This window comes from Carassius gibelio, chromosome A22 (assembly GCF_023724105.1).
Source record: "Carassius gibelio isolate Cgi1373 ecotype wild population from Czech Republic chromosome A22, carGib1.2-hapl.c, whole genome shotgun sequence".
In the NCBI taxonomy this organism is placed as follows: domain Eukaryota; kingdom Metazoa; phylum Chordata; class Actinopteri; order Cypriniformes; family Cyprinidae; genus Carassius; species Carassius gibelio.
This window is the reverse complement of record NC_068392.1, coordinates 4532973-4552119: the sequence shown is the minus strand read 5'-3', so window position 1 is coordinate 4552119 and position 19147 is coordinate 4532973. Positions and strand designations below refer to the sequence as shown.

General features: G+C 35.0%; 2 protein-coding genes across 2 annotated transcripts; one reads left to right on the top strand and one right to left on the bottom strand.

Annotated features, from left to right (window-relative positions):
• The first annotated feature begins 6655 nt into the window (after positions 1 to 6655).
• Positions 6656 to 10332, top strand: LOC127942870 (uncharacterized). The gene is made up of 5 exons (XM_052538878.1): positions 6656 to 7037; positions 7652 to 7987; positions 8940 to 9293; positions 9406 to 9462; positions 9886 to 10332. Exons 1-5 carry the CDS (start codon positions 6968 to 6970, stop codon positions 9993 to 9995), a joined length of 927 nt encoding a protein of 308 aa, XP_052394838.1. The 5' UTR covers positions 6656 to 6967; the 3' UTR covers positions 9996 to 10332.
• A 243-nt stretch (positions 10333 to 10575) lies between these two features.
• Positions 10576 to 15232, bottom strand: LOC127942443 (SLAM family member 9-like). The gene is made up of 5 exons (XM_052538145.1): positions 14917 to 15232; positions 12632 to 12916; positions 12405 to 12512; positions 12215 to 12276; positions 10576 to 11243 (listed from the first exon to the last, which is right to left on the bottom strand). The coding sequence occupies exons 1-5, from the start codon at positions 15230 to 15232 to the stop codon at positions 11196 to 11198; spliced, it is 819 nt and encodes a 272-aa protein (XP_052394105.1). The 3' UTR covers positions 10576 to 11195.
• Between the last annotated feature and the right edge of the window lie 3915 nt (positions 15233 to 19147).

The window sequence follows — 19147 nt, the reverse complement described above, 5'->3', positions numbered from 1 at the left end:
ACAGACTAACTGACTGCAACAACAGAGTCAAGAATCATTTTACCGTTTTCCGTGTTGATTTACACAAGGCTGACCCAGTTCTGTCGTCCTCCTCTGTTTGGACTGCATCACAAAAATACAGACTGTTAAAACAACAAAGCTTGCAGTCATGTATTTAAATGTGATCCTGTACCACTAAACCAGTCTGAAGTCTGTGGGGTATATTTACAGTAATAGCCAAAAAAAAAAAAAAAAAAAACCTTATATGGGACAAAATTATCTATTTTTCTTTTATGCCCAAAATCATTAGGATATTAAAGTAAAGATCACGTTCCATGAAGATATTTTGTAAATTTACAACTGTAAATATATTAAACTTAATTTTTGATTAGTAATATGCATTGCTAAGAACTTCATTTAGGCAACTAAAGCCGATTTTCTCAGTATTTCAAAAAAAAATAAAAATGTTTGTACCCTCGGATTCCAGATTTTCAAATAGTTGAAAAATAAATGGACACTTCAGACTGGTTTTGTTTTCCAGGGTCACAAATGTGGGCATTTGTAATGAATGAATATTTCTGCTTCTGTAGTAAATGAATATTTCTGCTTAATTTGTAGTTACAAATTTTTCTTCTGACCTGTTTTTCTGCATTTCTTGCAGATGCAGCAGAACACGACTGAAGCGACAATCAACAGAGATCCAGCGGCAGAGATCAACACTATGTAGAATAAAGATAGGTCCTGATCTGTAATGGACAAAAATGAGCCATTAGTGCAACTGAATCTATCAATCTGATATCCAACGAACACTTAGTAGATCAGCTCTTTAAATAAACCTAGTATATCGGCACTGACATACCTAAACACGGCCAACAGAGCTGAGTTGAGTCCAGATGTTGAGTCTGGTTGCTGATGGGATTGTTGAGCACACAGCTGTAGCTGTTTTTATCCTGATATTCCACCTCCAGAGGTAGAGAGAGACTGATGCTGAGATCAGACACACTGATGCTGGACAATAAACTGTTTCCTTTGTACCAGGAGAGAGTCACATGACCCACATTCACCACTGAACACACCAATGAACAATTCTGCTCTGAGGATGATGATGATGATGATGAAGAGCATTGTGAAGAGTTTCTGGTAATGTTGGGTTTGAACAGATGAGCTGGAAAATGAGAGAATAAACAAGTATTGTAACAAGAACAAATGTTCTTATTTTCAGTGTAGTGTGTTGACAGTCAGTGAGTCTTTATGTCATCTCAAACTATAAAAGGAATAAATGTTTCAAAATGTAAATATGTAAAGAAACATTCTGGTTTCAATACAAGTTAGGCTCAATCAAAAGCATGTCATTTTTTATTTATTTCCATTTGTCGTGGAGAAATGCAATGAATGAGGATTACATTTTAAAGCTACGAGACATGAACAATGTGTGTGTTAAATGTAAAAGATTAAGTGTGGAAAAATAAAATCACTAACCCTTTCTGTGGGGTCTAATTTTATAATCTTTTTAAATAGCTTTACAGCTCAAATAATACACAAGTTTCAAAATAATAAAAAATGTTTTTACTATATCATAAGCTTCGCATTTCTCCTTTTAAATCCTTAAAAAATGGACCTCATTGACATCTGCTGTAAGCGCCGCCGTGTAACCTTATTATATTTGTTGTGAACTGCTTAACTTGTATTGAACACAAAACATTCCTTAATTTGCTAATAACAATAAAATCTGAAGGACAGAAGAAATGGTCTCTACTCACCATAAACTGAAACATTAAATGTTTTTAACAACCGTTTTGCTCCACTTATCAGTAGTTCGTAATCTCCAGAGTGTTCAGTTGTGATGTTTGTGATGGTCAGAGATCCAGTTTGATCGTCCAGCTTCAGTCTGTCTCTGAATCTCCCGTCAGGAACATCACATGTGGAGAAGATTCCAGCATTTTTACTGATTTCAGCAATCAGTATCTTTTCAGCCCCAAATTTCCACAGTAGGTCTTCATTTTCGTGTATTTGAGTAACATCAGACTTTAGAGTGATTGATTCTCCCTCCATCACTGAAACTGACTCACCTGGAAAATGTGAATTTGAAAACAGTTTATAACAATGTAGCAGCAGAGGCCTAAAACAAAATGAAAGGTGACGTTTGATCTTTAATGTGTTTTCAAGTTTTCTTTATAGCAAAATAGACATGACGAGTTAACCGCGGGTGAGTAAAACGTCATGTTTGATTCTGCTGGACACTTTCAATAGTTTCATATTTTTAGATTCGGCTCATTGGAACCTGAAATCCAAAGTATGTCTTACAATAATGATCATTTGACTTGATTTACTTGGGAAAAACAGCTAAAGAAATCATCTTATTTGAACAGTAGCAGCAGTTTTAAAATGCTGTAAAAATATAGGTATAACTCACCATTCAGATGCGACCAACACAAACAGAACAAAACAGACATGTGAAACATTTTCTTCAGTCGTTCAGTGAAAACTCGGATCTAATAAGACTAGATAACATGGAATCTGATGTGAATCCTCCCCCAACTGAGTTTGAGTACCTTATTAGTGCACACACACACACACACACATACTCCCTGTTTGTATATGTGTGTGTTTCTGCCTCTTTAGGCTTTAACTTAACAACTGAAAATGGTCTTTTTAAAATATAAAACTTGTGTTTTATTCTAACATTGATTGTTCTCGAAAGGAGGTTTCTGGTTGTTAAATTTGAAAAAGTAGAAAATGCAATAATGCAATAAATTCATTGGTAAATCTGATGGACTTCAAAATGGTTGCATGATCATCGTTTTTGCAAAATGGCAAAAGCAGCTTGCCATCTCACTCTGTGAGTCTTAATGAGGTGTGACACTAGTAGCTCAGCATCTGAGTCAAACTGAAACCTGCCGCGGTGGTTTTTCTTCAGAAGCATGGTTTGATCTGTCGGGTGGACGAACAGCTCTTGCAGGAAAATGGCCATTTGTTTGATGTGTGTTAAACGTGTAGGTGAAAACCTTCCTGTCCTGCTGTTATTTACTTCACAGTCACAGTCTGACTTCCTCCTACACAGAATAGCTTTACATTAATATAAAATGAATCTATAAAAATGCGAAAAATGTAAGATTCGCACATCAATAGATAGAAGTCGTTTAATCAAACTGAGAGGTTAATATCACCTGACTTTTAATTTATAATTTTTTTGTGAATTTAAATGTAAACGTTACAAGATTTCAGATATAGTGTAATGATCTGCACTACAGATTAAAATAATCTGTAGATATTGAAAATTAATTGACATAGCTAATCATGTAATTATAAATGTTGCAACATTGCACGATTGCTCAACAATTATAGCTTAAGATATTATTTGTTCATGTTGCTTGGGGCCCGTTCTTCATATATCACTAACTCAGTAAACTGGATTTGATTGTTGAAGATTTGGCATGATCTTAGATTATTTGGTTTTTCGAAGCTCATCCTGGAGTTCCCTTACCAAAAAGTAGTATACTTCAAGTTTATTTTATTAAGTAAACTTAAGTAAAGTTCAAGTTTTTTTAAGTATACTTTATGTAGCAAGTATACAAATATCAGTGTTCTAGTAATATTGAAACAGATGGACTGAAGGCAGGGGGTTAGTGGAATACATCGATCTGGAGGTTGGTGCAGGACGGGACCGGGTTGAGTAGAGGAGGACCTCCAGGTCGGATCTGGAGACTCAGGGCGGCCATGGTGGATCTGTCTTCGAGGCCGTGGCTCCAACCGCCTCAGCCTCTATGGATGAATCTCTACTGGGAATCAGGGGCCTCTTCTGAGCTCAATGGGGAATCCATAACAGGAGATCAGGAGCCTCTTCTGGGCATAACTGGAGATTGGGGTGCTCAGATGAGGAGGGGATGGACAGGACCAGGGGAGACACAGGGGTTTTCCGGGCTTAGGGTCAGGGAGGAGATCTGGGGGTCTCGGGGAAGGGCTGAGGTAAAGGAAGGAGTGGGCTCTTTCAAGTAGTATGTGGATGGAGCTGGCTTATGGTGAGCTGGAGCACCTACTGTACATGATTCCGGATGGGAGGAGGATTAGGATCCTCCAAATCAACGAAAGACTCTGAACCAGTTAGATCAAGGACATAAAATCTGCTACGGGTCTACAACAATCGTCAGCAGTCAAAAAAAAAATAAAAAAAATAAAAAAAAGGGTAGCACTTTATTTTACAGTCCTGTTCCTCATGTACATACTATGTACTTATTATAGTAATTACAATAACTATGTAATAACTAGGTACTAACCCTGAACTTATCCCTAAACCTAACCCCACCCCATCTAGTACTGTACTGTAACATAATGTGCAATCAAAAAAAAAATCATCATCTTTTAGTCCCATCCAGAAGTATTAATCGTGGAATCCCTCCAACTCACCAGAGGTATCAGGCACGAGAACCTCCACATACTCTTTCAAAGACCTTTCCTCCTGCAGGATCGCACACATGTAGTCTTCAGCCCAGCTCATTCTGTCTTAGGTCGCTTGTTCTGTTGTGTCAGTCTTCTGTAAGACTCAAACTCTGCTCATATGCACTCGGTCCCTTTGGTACTGAGGCTATACGAACACGGGATGATCAGGCTAGGCCAGACGTAACCTCACTGAGCTTATTCTGCTCCTAGTTGCTATTGTTGTATCTTGGTATAACAGATCAAGTATGATTGCGTTGGTCGTCCCCCCTTCTTAGCATGGCGTGATTGAACTGGGTTTCCATAAGCACCTTCGACACAGTACGAGTGAAGTATTGAAAGGGAACGTACTCGGTTACTAGCATAACCTCGGTTCCCAGAAATATGGGAATGAGTACTGCGTTCCTTGCCATGCTAAAAGTTTGCATGACTCAGTCGTCGCTTCAGTCGAAGTAACCTGAATTCCTGTGGCAAAGCAGCCAATATATAGTCAGATTCCCTGCCCATTTTGGTGGGCTTTGGCGACCTTTGCTGCCATAGGTTCATGCTGCCGAGCCATTGGTTTTGAATAAGGGTTCAGTTCAGGAGAAAAAATGAGGTTTTCCCAAAAGCGTCTTCGATGCAGTACTCATTCCAGTATTTCAGGGAACCGAGGTTACGTTAGTAACCGAGTACGTTTTAATACTCCTTGGGACTAAACTGGCCCACTTTCAAGTATATAAAAGTATACTTTAAGTATACCAGTAGCAAACTTGGACTTCACTATCAGTTTACCTCTATGTTTGTAGTTTGTACTGCAATTATACTAAAAGTGAACTTATAGGTACACTGATAGTTTACTAATTAAATACTTTGTACACTTTGAAGTATAGTCTCAGTAAACTACTAGTTTAGTAGTTTTATACTGCAAGTCTACTAATAAGTTTTCTGTAAGTGAACTTTACATCATACTTTGAGTATACTACTTTGTCCCTATTTAGGTTTTAATGTTTATATATTTTGTTACATGAATATCTGAACATACAAAACATCCAAAGAAAGAACAGGGTATCTGCTTGTAAACAAAAACATTTTATTCTAGCTTCATGCATTCTTTTTTTAAAACATTTTAGTGCTGGTAAGTTTCATAAAAAATAAAGAAATACAATTTTGAACCAAAAGCTGAAGAAAATACGATATGAATTGGATTCAGAATGATAATCAAAATGTAGATGGAGTCGATCAACACCCCATAGCTTGACTGTAATTATTAATTTTTAATCGGTCTAGATTTTATTCCATACAGTTACAGTTTTGATGCTGTTTCATGTCAGATGATCGTGTTAGATAACGTGTTTTAGTATCTGTTGTTTCTTTTTCTTCTTCACTTGTGTTTTTTTGGAAATTCTGTGCAGAAGATGTGTACTAGCGCCCTCTACCCTTTAATAATGAAAACACAGATTCTAGGAGTATAGTTAAAATATATTTAGACTTTTTTTAAGTATAAGTCAAGTATATTTAAATGTAATTTTAAATATATTTCTGAGGAGTACATAAAGCCCATTTCTGAGAAGTAAATAAAAAGTAAACTAAAAGCATACTTTCCTATTTTTAGTTTAAAAGAAGTAGCACACTTAGCACATTTAGAATAAAAGTATTCAATGTTGCTGTCATCACAACAGGTCTTTAAACTTAAAGCTGCTCAGGAGCAGCTTATTTCATGAAAACAGGATTAGATTGCATCTTTTTAAATTTAACTGATACTTAAAATCTGTCTAAGCCACTGCTACTTTATTGCAAGTGAACCCTGCTAATCCCGGGACAATATTTTATGATAATAATAATTTAAAATGTGTTACCATAACAGGCTACTATAGACACAGCCAGTTTTACTCATTGAAAGATATATTTGTGATAAAATAATTACTTTATGTATTAGAGTCTTACACACATGCCGTACAGTTAATCTGAGTCCTGCATTAATTTGAGTGCTGACAGATTAAAATGTAAAGCCTGTAAAAATGCCAGAAATTGTGAATACATTGATTTTAATTGGGAATCATGTAAATAAAATACAATAAAACAAAATAAAATAAAAGCACATTTCATTTATCAATTATAAGATGTAGTTTGTTCACTTGGTTGTTTTCTTAAAAGGTCCAGAAATTTGTCAAGTTTTTCGTCAGCTGTCTTCTTTAATTATATGACGTCATTACGTTTCCTGCCGCCAGCCAATCGCTGCATTGCTGATCGTGGTTTCATTTTGAAACAGCTGGCTTGTACGGGGAACACTAGAATAAGCAGGAATCTTAGACAACCTAATCCAGTTGTTTTAATTAAAATCCGCAAATTCGTTTAAAGAACCAAATCAGATAGAGGTCATGCATTTACCACGATTAGAAGATCTGACATCTTTCATGTATTTCGTCTCAGATATATTAAAGGAGCTGTGAACGGGTCTCTGGTCTGTTCTGATGGCTCAGTCTCCCTCTGGCCTGGTCAGTCGAATACAGGGGGGTCTTAGTCTAATATAAATTCTGAACTCTGGCTTTCAAAGATGACGTAATCCACTCGAATGCCTTCGTTTTCGGCAGCAATGGTGGTGAATCTCTTCATTTTCGTCCCGGTGTGTGTTCTACAGCTTGGTAAGGCATGTTTTGCATTTATTTTGTATTGTTATTTTACTATGGCTGTGCAATGAATCGAGTTTTAGTTTTTATTTCGATATATAACAATTATAAAAACACGAATAGCCAATGTGTCTAGATGACGGGATTGGTGAGTATTCTCGAGAGACTGTATCTAAATGAATACAGTCAACAAAAACAAAGAGAAAATCGGATGTCAGCATATTGAATCCTATATTTAGTTTCCACCGAGCGATATGGGTCAGTGAATTCGGACGAAACACCCTCATCCGGCTTGCGTTTCAAGCGCAACATTGTCTGTGTGTGAAAATATTTAATTCTAAAATTCACTGTTGTGTGTGTGTGTGTGTGTGTGTGTGCGTGTGTGTGTTTGCACACTCTGTGGTCTGTCTCTGTCTGGTCTGTTTTGCGATGTATTAAGCAAATGGTTCAGTCTTGAAACTGAAACCTAAGACTCTGTGATGTCATTGCTTATAAATGAGTATAAGCTGATTACCAACAAAACATTTGGAGAAATTTACAGAAAAAAATAAATAAATAAAATACTGTGTGTTGTATATATCCTACTTTCTTAAAAGTGAATTATGATTATCTGTTTATTTCTTCTTCAGGTGTGTCTGGTGTTGATCCAGACATAGTCTTAGTGTCAGCGATGGAGGGAGATTCAGTCACTCTACACACTGATGTTAAAACAAACCAACAAGAAAAGATTAAATGGTATTTTAAAGACACTCGCATCGCTCAAATCAGTGATTATCTCAGTAAGACCTGTACAGATGTTGAGTGTAATGAAGGTACTGAGAGATTCAGAGACAGACTGAAGCTGGATCATCAGACTGGATCTCTTACCATCACAAACATCACAAACACAGACTCTGGACTTTATAAACTACAGATCATCAGCAGCAACAGTATCACTCAAAAGATCTTTAGTATCACTGTCCACGGTGAGTCATTAAATGAATGATTAAAAAAATGCTTAATTTTTTATTACATCACTGAGTTTCAGTGCTTTTTATCTTTACAGTGGCAATCCAGATGTTTGTGGACCCCTCTATTATGACCTTCTTTTGTCATCTGTTTACAATCATTTCATATTTACTTCTGTCTATTTAACTGGGAATCCAAAGTACAGAGGTAAAAAAATAAAAATAAATAAGTAACGTGTGTTTTAGAAACACAAAATATGGACAAAGTCGATTTACTTGAGAAGAAAAAATGTAACCTTTTTTTGTTGGGGGTGTAAGATGGTATTTAGTATTGATAGTTCTTAATTATATAGAAGTCCTGTGCCACTGTCACTAGGGGGTAAAATGAAACTGAATGAAAATGAAATGCAATATGGAGTCAATTTAACGGCATATTTACACGCAAAAAAATTAAGTTTTGCAAACGAGAATTAAATTATTGAGGAAAATAAATTTGCTTTTTGCAAACAAAAATTAAGAATTGCAAAACATAAATAAAAAAGCGCAAAAGCAATGATTTTGCTATGAATATTTTCCATGGTCATATCTATTATTTTATTTGCAACGCTGCTTTTATTTTGCGTGTCAGTATAATTTGAGCCTGCGATACCATTTTTCCTTTGTGCTTCACTTTTCCGCATGTCTTGTGGCTTTGTTTTTACAAATCTTCTTTTTTGTTTCATTTATGTTTTGAAATTCTTAATTTTTGTTTGCAAAAAGCAAATAAATTTTCCTCAATACTTACATTTTCGTTTGCAAAACTTTATTTTCTTTTGCAAAATGTATTATTTTTTTTTTGCATATATATATATATATATATATATACGGTGTTAAATTGACTCCATAATGTAACAATTATGACAATCTTATGCATATGTGGGAGAAATTGTGTACTATAATATCCTCCAGCAGCTGTTGGTTTGTGTTTCAGATGTTCCTGGTGCAGAGCTGAATAAAATGCTGGCCAAGTCAGTGAAGGAGGGAGAATCTGTCACTTTAGATCCTGCTGTAATGAAGAACCCCAGTGATTTGATGACTTGGTACTTCAATTACACTTTCATAGCAAAAATCAATGGTGATCCCAGTAAGATCTGTAGAGATGATCAATGTGAAGATGCTGATGAGAGATTCAGAGGAAGACTGAAGCTGGATCCTCAGACTGGATCTCTGACCATCACAAACACCAGAACCACAGACTCTGGACTTTATCATCTTGAGATCGTCACCAACAGCAGCAGCATCCGTCGACGCCACATTATCAGCATCTTCAGTGTTCCCAGCTATAGTGAGTGTAATTCAGTCTGTAAGATCATTTTCCCTTGAGCAGTTTCAAAGTTTTTGTTATCGAAGATCTCAATAATCATCGATCTCTAGTAATAATGTCTTTTTCGTTACAGATTGTCTTTTGTATTTATTTGCTATAGCGGCAATATTTGTTCTGCTATTTGTTCCAGGTAAGAATTTCTGGTTGTTGTGTGTTTTTGTGTGTGATGTGGTTTCATTTAATTCCGTCATTACAAAAACACCAGTATAAGTGCATTTACAATAGTGATGTTTTTTTTAGATGTGCAAGTGAGAGAAGATGTCTGTGGATATTTAACTGAAAGTTAGAAGTTTTGTTTCAAATCACATGCAAAAAGTCCTTTTTTTTATTTTTGCATGTCATTTTATAGAAACAACCAAATTCTTTCTGTATGCTTTGTGGCTATTTTAATCTCAAAGCATCAGTCACTGCATTCAAACATGTTGCATTACTAGAACAGAACATGACAATGTGATTCAGTTTGTCAGAGCATTTTGTAACTGAAACATCAATCCTGTTCATTTTTTACATTCTGTGAATCTGTTTTATTAATTATTTTATTTATTTCTTACAGGAGGCTGCTGTAGAAAACGTACCCATAAAACAAGCATCCCGGATTCCTCAACAAATGATCTGGTATTTTACCCTTTCACAGAGGAAGAGTTTTATTTTCAGTATGTGTAATTATGTCACAACCATTTAGCTTTTAAACAGTATCATAAACAGATGAAAGCACTTCATTGCATTATGAATGGGTTTCCACCCAGTTGCCAGCAAATGTAAATGCAACTAAAGCTCCTTTAAACCAAAAATATTCCTTTTCAGTCTTGGTTGTAAGAAGGCCAGATAGGAATATCTTGGCAAAATATGATGGCTTTAAAAGGACATTTAAAAGGGCATCGCAATCATAAAAGATGAGGTTAATATCAAAATGTAAAACAGTAAATATTTTGTTATTTTCAGCAATGAGCAACTGTGATGTTCTATCAAATCATCTACAATAAAGTCTGAAATGATTACAGAGTGTGTTGACTTGTATTTTAATTGTTATGTGTAATGGATAATTTGTATTAACAAGCACCCACCCTCTTTGTGCCACCGTTTTTGGAGGTTTTTGTTTTGGGCAACTGTCCCTCAAAATTTATGTGCATTGCCCTGCAGTTAATTCCTTTCGGATTCATCAAAAATATGTCCATTTGTATTCCAAAGATGAACAAAGGTTTTACGGGTTTCAAACAACATGAGGGGGAGTAATTAATGACCGATTTTTTTTTTTTTTTTTTTTACGGGAACTATCCGTTTAAATATCCACAGTCTGTACAAAACTCAAACAGAACAGAATTCAGAGAAGCCTACATACTGATGATTTATTAACATTTAAATATAACAATGTTAGTCTATAAAAGATAAATAAATATATTTTGACTGCATTTTACTCAGTTTGTTGTTCAAATAGGCATCAGCAGCTGGTTCTTTAGGGCTCCTCTGTAATAACAGCATCTTTTTATAGCAAGGAAAATATATATTCGTGATTTTCTGCTTTGAAATGTGAATTTGATGTGCTTGTAATTTATTTGCCAAAATGTCCAGGAAATCATAATATGTATGTGTGATCCTGTAATCACAATGTAATGCTCTCGACAGCCAATACAATTCTTAAAAGATAAAACAATCAGTAAATAATAAAGTACAACAGTATTAAAGTTAGCTAAATGTTCATATGTTAAACTGAAAGTTTGAATTGCAAAAATGTTTTTTTTTTTATAACATTACAAAATGTGATACAAGAGTCAAAACAAAACAGAAACATCCTATCAGAGAACAAATGTGAACAAAACCAAATGGTGCGAGTTAATGTCAAATTCCAGTAGACACAGTATTTCATCATCGTTTTCTGGGGATATTTTCATACACATCATCCATGTTTGATTTCTGCAAGGAAAAATACATTCAATCAGGTATCTGTTGATTTGCTGGATGTACAGTTATTGAATTAAAATGTATTAATGACAAAAGACTTTTGAGCGGTTAACAGACCTTAAGTGTGAACTTTGTATGTAAACAAATAATGTGTTTTGTTTTTAAACAAACTTTTATAAAAGATAATAGAAACTAGCATTAAAGGCACAAAATCTTAGATTTTTTTTTTTAAATATCCAAAAACCACTAGAACAGTGTTATATATTCTTGTGTACTTACATTCACCCAAATGTTTCGAATAATGATTAAATCCAGAGTAATTAGCAATTTTAACTGGTGACATGGACCGTGTCCACAGTGTCATTGTGTCGCCTGCCAGTGACATAATAATCTTTTGATTTTGGTCTTTGTTTATTTTGAACATGCTCCCTCTAGCGGCAAAAGTTACATATTGTGACTTTTAGTAAAGGGCCAACACAATTAGTTTTTATTTTCTTTCCAGTGCTATTTTCTTTTACATATATATTAGATTGCATAAAAAGATGCATTAAATGTGAAAGGACACTGTGGCTTCACTAAACACAACCAAGCAAACATGGACATTTGTAATATAAATACACATTTGTTGTTCATCTCAGAAGTAGCATGTGACGTACGTCATAAATAGAACAGAGATTGAGAAGAATACAATACTTTTCTTTGCTAATAAATTTACATTTCTGCTAATTAATCTACTTAGGTCCGAAAATACTTTTTTTTACAAACTTACAAACAGTAAATGCACTTAGTTTTAAATAGCTTGAAAACATACTTAAGATCTGTCCTTTTGATCTGCTAGTTACTGAAGGCAATACTGATAATGGTGGGGCTGATAGATCACCCACATTTGTTCCTCGTCTGTATGATGAGTATCACACACAAAGCTGCATTCAACAAGCTTCAATCAGACTAACTGACTGCATCAACTTCTTGCATCTTCTTACCGTTTTTCGAGTTGTTGGTTTACAAAATGTTGAATCAGTATTGTTTTCTTCCCAGGTCTGAACTGTATTAACAATAATCACACATGTGTTAAAACTGGAAAGTTTGCATTCTTGTATATAGCAATCTGTATATCTGATTGAAATGAATGAATGGAAGTTAATGTTTGTAGATAATAATTGAATTCCTCACCTGTTTTTGTACATTTCCTGCAGATGCAGAAGATCATGAGTACAGCAATAATCAACAGAGATCCAGCAGCAGCAATCAACATCATGTAAAACACAGGTAGACCCTGATCTGTAATGAAGAAAAATAGTCTGTCTGACTTTAAATACATCTGAAAGATCTCCATAATAGTTTATTTTTTTGAGTGGATTCGCTCTCTAAATAATCACTAATATTCACTCCTATCATACCTGTACAGAGCTGAATTATGTCCAGACGTTGAGTCTGGTTGCTGATGGGATTGTTGAGCACACAGCTGTAGCGGTTTTTATCCTGATATTCCACCTCCAGAGGTAGAGAGAGACTGATGCTGAGATCAGACACACTGATGCTGGACAATAAACTGTTTCCTTTGTACCAGGAGAGAGTCACATGACCCACATTCACCACTGAACACACCAATGAGCAATTCTGCTGTGAGGATGATGACAGATTTTGTGAAAAATTTCTGCTTATGTTAGGAGTGGGCAGATGAGCTGGAAAATGTGAGAGAATAAACAGAAAATAAATTTGATCAACAATATTGTTGGTATAGTGTGTTGACAGTCAGTGAATGCTTCTGTTATCCCAAACATTAAACATTTCAGTTATGTAATTAGGCAAGGCAAAGCAAGTTTATTTATTAATTCAATTCGTTTGTTCAATTCATTAAATACTGTACAATCATTATGGACATCGCACAGTGCTCTTTCAATAAATGCACAGCTAAACTGATGAGTTTTGAGTCTAGATTTAAAAGTGGGTAATGTTTTAGCACATTTAAAATAACTAAAAGTAGATTCGCTTTGTTTTGTATGAACCCGTGGTATTTCTAACTGACTCGATCCTAATGATCTGAGTGGTCTGGTAGGTTTATATTTTATAGGAGTTAATGAGTCTTTAGTCATTTGGCAATAAGGCTTGGTAAATCAAGCTGTGATAGGCAATTTGGTTCTTTCTCATCATTTGACTTAATGGGAGCATATACAGGCTAAACAAGAGCGGTGCAAGAACTGAGCCTTGTGGGACTCCGCATGTCATTGACGTCCACTTAGACTTATGCAATTTCTTCCAAAAATGTGCTATTAATTGCTTCAAAAATAGACATAGTATCTTCTTTTTGATATTGTAGCCAAATCCAGCTGACCTCTGCATAATTGGGGATGTGCTAGTCGCCTTCCTGATATTGATGAGGAAGCAAACTCATTGCTTTTGCTGTCAGAGAGCATTTGACTGGAAATCTGCCTGGAAATCTGGTTTCTCAACAGTGGCAAGAAGAGTACTAGTGTTGTTTAAGTTACTGTTTATAAGGTTTGAGAAGTAATTCTGTCTAGCTGTGGCTGGTTCCACATTGAAAGCATGAAGGCTGTCTTTATAGATGCTATAGTGAACTTCAAGTTTTGTCTTAAGCCACATCCGCTCAGCTTTTCTGCATTGTCCTTTCATTCTCTATACTGCTGTTGATTTTCTCCAAGCTGATTTCTGTCTGCCAGTCAGCAAATAACTGACATACTATAACATTCAGATTTCAGTACAGCTCAATCTAAAGCATCTGAGGTCTACTGCTTCTTAAAAACACAAATATTTATTTTCAGCAGACAAACAAAATTGAGTGTTGTGCACTTAAACTGGCTGTAAATGTATCCCATCCGCACATCTAAAATGCTCAAAGTTTTAATAATGCAGGTGCAATACTTAAACAATGTGCATGCTATTATGATTTAAGTCTATTAAATCACTTAACTAACCTTTTCTGTGTTAAGTTGACCTTAAAGTATTAAAATACAGTAAAAATTATTTAAAAGGGACATTGGATACCCATTTTCCACAAGTTGGTATGATTCTTCAGGGAGTTCATGAAATGTCTGTAACATAGTTTGGTTAAAATTCCTCAATGTTCATGTAAAACAACACACTTTTTACTTTATCAAAAGCAGATCTGTTCACAGCGACGCATTCGGTACATATCTCTTTAAATGATAATGAGCTACTGCTTGCCCCACATCTCTTCCATGGTGCATATCAACACAAGACGAGTGAATATATCCCTATATGTGTGTGAGCTAGTCTTATTCAAATAGCTAGCTATCTACGTGAAAAACAAATGGGTGCAGAATGAAGCAGCTCACTGAATGACTTTCAGACACAGACAGCGCATAACAAAGTAACTGTGTGATTTCTTTTCAGCTTTTCTGAGCTGGCAGTTACATCAAATGCAAAAAATAAAAGTGAACAAAGTGAAAATTTGGACTTGGAAACAGAATTCCTTGTGTTACAACTTAGCAAGCGGACTTTGTATAAACTTCACAGTGTCAGCTTTTAAATGGTTAACTTAAAAAGTTGACTCTGTTCATTGCCATTGTAAGTGCCTTTCCATAATAAAACAAGGGATGTGTCAGGTATTTAGTAATCAAAATAATGCCACAAATGCTGCCAAATAAGCGTAAGTTGTGTTGAATCAAAATATTCCTTTAATAAAACAAGAATAGCTACTCACCATAGACAAAAACACTGAATGTTTTTGATGACGAAACATCTCCACTTATATCTAGTTTATAATCTCCAGAGTGTTCAATTGAGATGCTTGTGATGGTCAGAGATCCAGTTTGATCGTCCAGCTTCAGTCTGTTTCTGAATCTCCCGTCAGCACCATTAAATGTGGAGAAGATTTGGTCCTCTCTATTGATTTGAGCTATGAGAGAGTCTTCGGTTACAAGTTTCCACAGAATGTCGTCGTCTTCATGTATTTCAGTAAGATCAGTGTGTAATGTAACAGAGTCTCCCTCCGTTACTGACAACGACTTATGAGACATACCTGATGAACAGACTGGTAGAGATTTCATATTTAAAGACTTTTGTTGGTTTACAGAGCCTGAAGTCAGTTCTTGTTTCTAAATGTGTACTGAGGAATATCTCAAGAAATGGGAACAGAAATGCTAAAGGAATCAATGACAACAAGTTACAGATTGTTGTGCAAGCTGATAATTCAGACTAGCTGTCATATTATTATCTGTTTTACTTGATTAATCTGGGATGAACAGCAAATGCAAATCCTCTAGCTTAAGTATCTGAACAAAAGCAGCAGGTTTATTAACCTGAAACTGAAAGAAACTGAATAGTTTTTTGAACTTACCAGTCAGACACCACCGGGACAAGCAGAGCAAAAAAAACATGTGAAACATTTTCTTCAGTAGTTCAGTGTCTGATCGAGACCATCTGCTGAAAACACTCAGTCTGTTCATCTGCTTTATGAATCCTCCCACAACAGAGTTTGACACACCTAATGCACACGGAAACACTCTCAATATGCTATTTAGTCTTTATAAGAACAAGATTTATATGTATAAAGACTTTAACTATTTGTAATTATTGAAAACATTCTTGATTTTTATCATTTAACATTGATGGGTTTCAAAAAAAAAAACTTTTCTGTTAAATATGCACCAATATACTGGAATAGTCAATCTAAATTTATTGGTAAATAAACTTATGGGTTTTAAAATGGTTTTATAATAATTCAGTTGTTTGAGTTGCAAAACAAAATTAATAAGCGTGAATCTTCTCTTATTGCTAGTCTTTCTGCGGTGTGTGACACGTGCAGATAATATTCTGAGTGAAACTGAAACTGCTGTGGTCTGATTTCGATACAGAAACATGATCTGATCTCTCTGTAGACACTTAGTTTAAGAGCTGAGAATGGACATTTGTTCATTATGTGCGTTGGTTTAGTTTGAGGCTGAAGGGCTTCTTCCTGTCCTTCTGTAATGAACCACACAGTCTGACTTCCTGTTTAGATAAAACTGCTTTACAAATAAATTACTCAAAACTAATGTATGAAACACAGTTAAAGGTTATTCACAGATCAGAGGTTATATTAACTGTCTTATACTTTTAACTGGTCAGATATGGCTCATGGTCTGCATCATGACCACACCTGCACACAAAACTGGAAACACTTCATGAGTTTCACAGTCATCATCTGATTAATTGAATTCTACAGGATTTCCAGGAGACATGTCGGTTGCACTTTATTTTACAGTAAGTGTACTAACATGTACTTATAGTGTACTTACAGTGTATTTATCTAAGAAAGTTCTGGTAATACAAGGTAACTACATGGGGTTAGGTTTAGGGGTAGGATCAAGGTTCAAGGTTAGTACCTAGTTATTACACAGTTATTGTAATTACTATAATATGTACATAGTAGATACATGAGAAACAGGACTGTAAAATAAAGTGCTACCGACATGTCTCATTATTTAATGTTCTGCCTGAAAAAAATAAAAATGTTGTGATGTTGAGATTCATGGAAGAATGAATCTGTTCAAAATTATGTTAAGTTCTTGTTTTAGAATCTATGTCTTATTGTTTGCACACTGGTCTGTTATGGTAGAGATATTTTTGGTGCATTTTCACTTCCTTAAACATGATGCTGATTGGTTACTTTACATGTCAGTCAAATGGATCCTGCCTTTCTCTGATTTTTTTTCTTTCTTTTTTTCTGAGGGGACTGTCTAAAGGAGGGTACATGCATAGGCCTTTTCTAATTCTTTTGGTCTGATAATGCACAATAAGCTCATGCTATTTATATTTAACATGAAAGGAGATAGCAGGAAATGATACCGAGAACAGCAGCTTTCTTTTCTGCTCTGATAGCCACAAAACTATACTGAACACTGTTGGTTTATGTTAGAATCAGGACTGATAAGAGCCTATTGAACATGTTTGACCACATGTGTGTCTACAAAAGCAATCCTGTCCAATGTGTTTTCAACTACCTCCAGAAAAAAGACTTTATATAAAGACTTCACACTCCTATTACTTCTGAGAAAGTATCCACCTTATTTTTCCTGCACAGCCATTTATCAGTTTTATGTGTCTGGCTTCTGGTCCCATCCACGTCCTGCTATTTTTAGCTACAAAACAGCTTGTTTTGCTGCTTGATATTGCAAACTGGTGTGTCTAACCATACAGGTGCATCTCAATTAATTAGAATGCCGTGGAAAAAGTTCATTTATTTCAGTAATTCAACTAAAATTGTGAAACTTGTGTATTAAATAAATTCATTTCACACAGACTGAAGTAGTTTAAGTCGTTGGTTCTTCTCATCGTGATGATTTTGGATCACATTTAACAAAAAACAAAAAAACAAAAAAAAAAAACGTTTCATTGTGAAAAAAATTACATTTTCCAATTTTAATTGAAGAAGTATTATAAATCCACTCAGGAAAAACTTTGTAGTAAAGCACAATATCTATATGATAATGTGCAATGCTAGAGGCATTATGCACACAAGTCACATGGTGCTTTCGTCCAATCAATGACCCTGAGTATGCAATAAAAACATTACCTGAGGTTTAAGGATGTATAGCATGAAACATCAGCTTATGAATACCCAGCATTGAAGTGCAGACAAAAAGCACAGGATAAGTTATCATAATAAGCAATGGTATTAGAGCAACTAGCACACTTATTGGGATGAGACTGATGCTGTCATCTCACATGCTCATATACACACACCATAACAGCTCAACAATTTATCCACGTTAATAAAAATTTGAATACCGGTGAAATTATCAAAAATTTTGTCAACCCACCCAAACCAGCATTTTGATGCACAATCAAATTCCACCCGATTGGGCGGAAATCCACCCAATCTGGCAACACTGGTTCTGTTATAATGTGCACAAGTGAAACATTGTTTTTAATTGTACTTTTATTTGAATCACAATAGAGTTGTAATGTCATCTTGCCTGAACTTTAAAACAATTTGTGATATTTCATGAGGTTCTGTTTAGATGTGGTGGCAGAGTCTATTATTTCAGGTGAGGATTTTTTCCCATCTGTCTCTCCTCGTTCTTTTATTGAAAAGTTTGTGTGATTTTATACCATCTTTTTAATTGTATTTTCTTCTGAATTCGCCTGTAAATATGTAAACAGGCTAAGTAATATAATAGGGACTTAAATTATTATATATATTTCCCTCCATGTGAATGTTTTTCTGATATCAGAGATAAAAAAAAAAGTCTGTTACCATTTCATAATTAAGTAAGAATTAGACATGGATGTTTTAGTTTCACTGATACAAATGTTTCAGTATTTTTAAGTAAGCCGTTCAAATGTTGATCTGTGTATAAAAAGAGCATTTATTTAATGATAAAAGAGAAATGTTTGCCTTTCCTTAACTTTGCATCACCCAATGTAAAAAATAATAATACAGTGTTTTAAAGTTGTTTTCTGAAAAAAAAAAAAAAAAAAAAAAATTGTTTGCATTTATTTGATAAATACCACAAAAAATAGGTTTTCACATATAATAGCTATAATTCCTGAAATTGTGAATTCCATAGTTTGGACACAAGATTATTATATGATAATAGCCTACTGCTTGTACTTTAAACCTACGTATTAAGAAAATCTTAAGTGGTATTGTGATATCAGACTCTACTGTCTGAAAAACTTATAACATGAATATTGTTTATCCCTCTAGTGGTCAAATGCTGTTTTAGTTTCGCTTTTGGGGTCGCGCTTTCATCCAAGTACACCCGGCTGCAGCCTGCAGATTGAGGCGGGGCTGCACGTGTAGCCCCGCCCCATAGCTACTCTGATTGGTTCGATCGTCTTTCATAGACATACATAATAGGAAATATGTGCGTAATTAGTGTAGGATGGAGTATGTTGTTTAAAAGCTAAAAACGCTATGCAGTTTTTAAAAGCTTTTGTTACAATGC

Bases quoted from the DNA above. Each gene is read 5' to 3' on its own strand.
- LOC127942870 (XM_052538878.1), top strand. From the start codon at position 6,968: ATGCCTTCGTTTTCGGCAGCAATGGTGGTGAATCTCTTCATTTTCGTC. The intron at 7,038-7,651 runs GTAAGGCATGTT...TTTCTTCTTCAG, and splicing joins GGTGTGTGTTCTACAGCTTG to GTGTGTCTGGTGTTGATCCA. The intron at 7,988-8,939 runs GTGAGTCATTAA...TTTGTGTTTCAG, and splicing joins CTTTAGTATCACTGTCCACG to ATGTTCCTGGTGCAGAGCTG.
- LOC127942443 (XM_052538145.1), bottom strand. From the start codon at position 15,232: ATGTCTCATAAGTCGTTGTCAGTAACGGAGGGAGACTCTGTTACATTA. The intron at 12,513-12,631 runs GTATGATAGGAG...TCTTCATTACAG, and splicing joins CATAATTCAGCTCTGTACAG to ATCAGGGTCTACCTGTGTTT. The intron at 12,277-12,404 runs GTGAGGAATTCA...TTGTTAATACAG, and splicing joins CAGGAAATGTACAAAAACAG to TTCAGACCTGGGAAGAAAAC.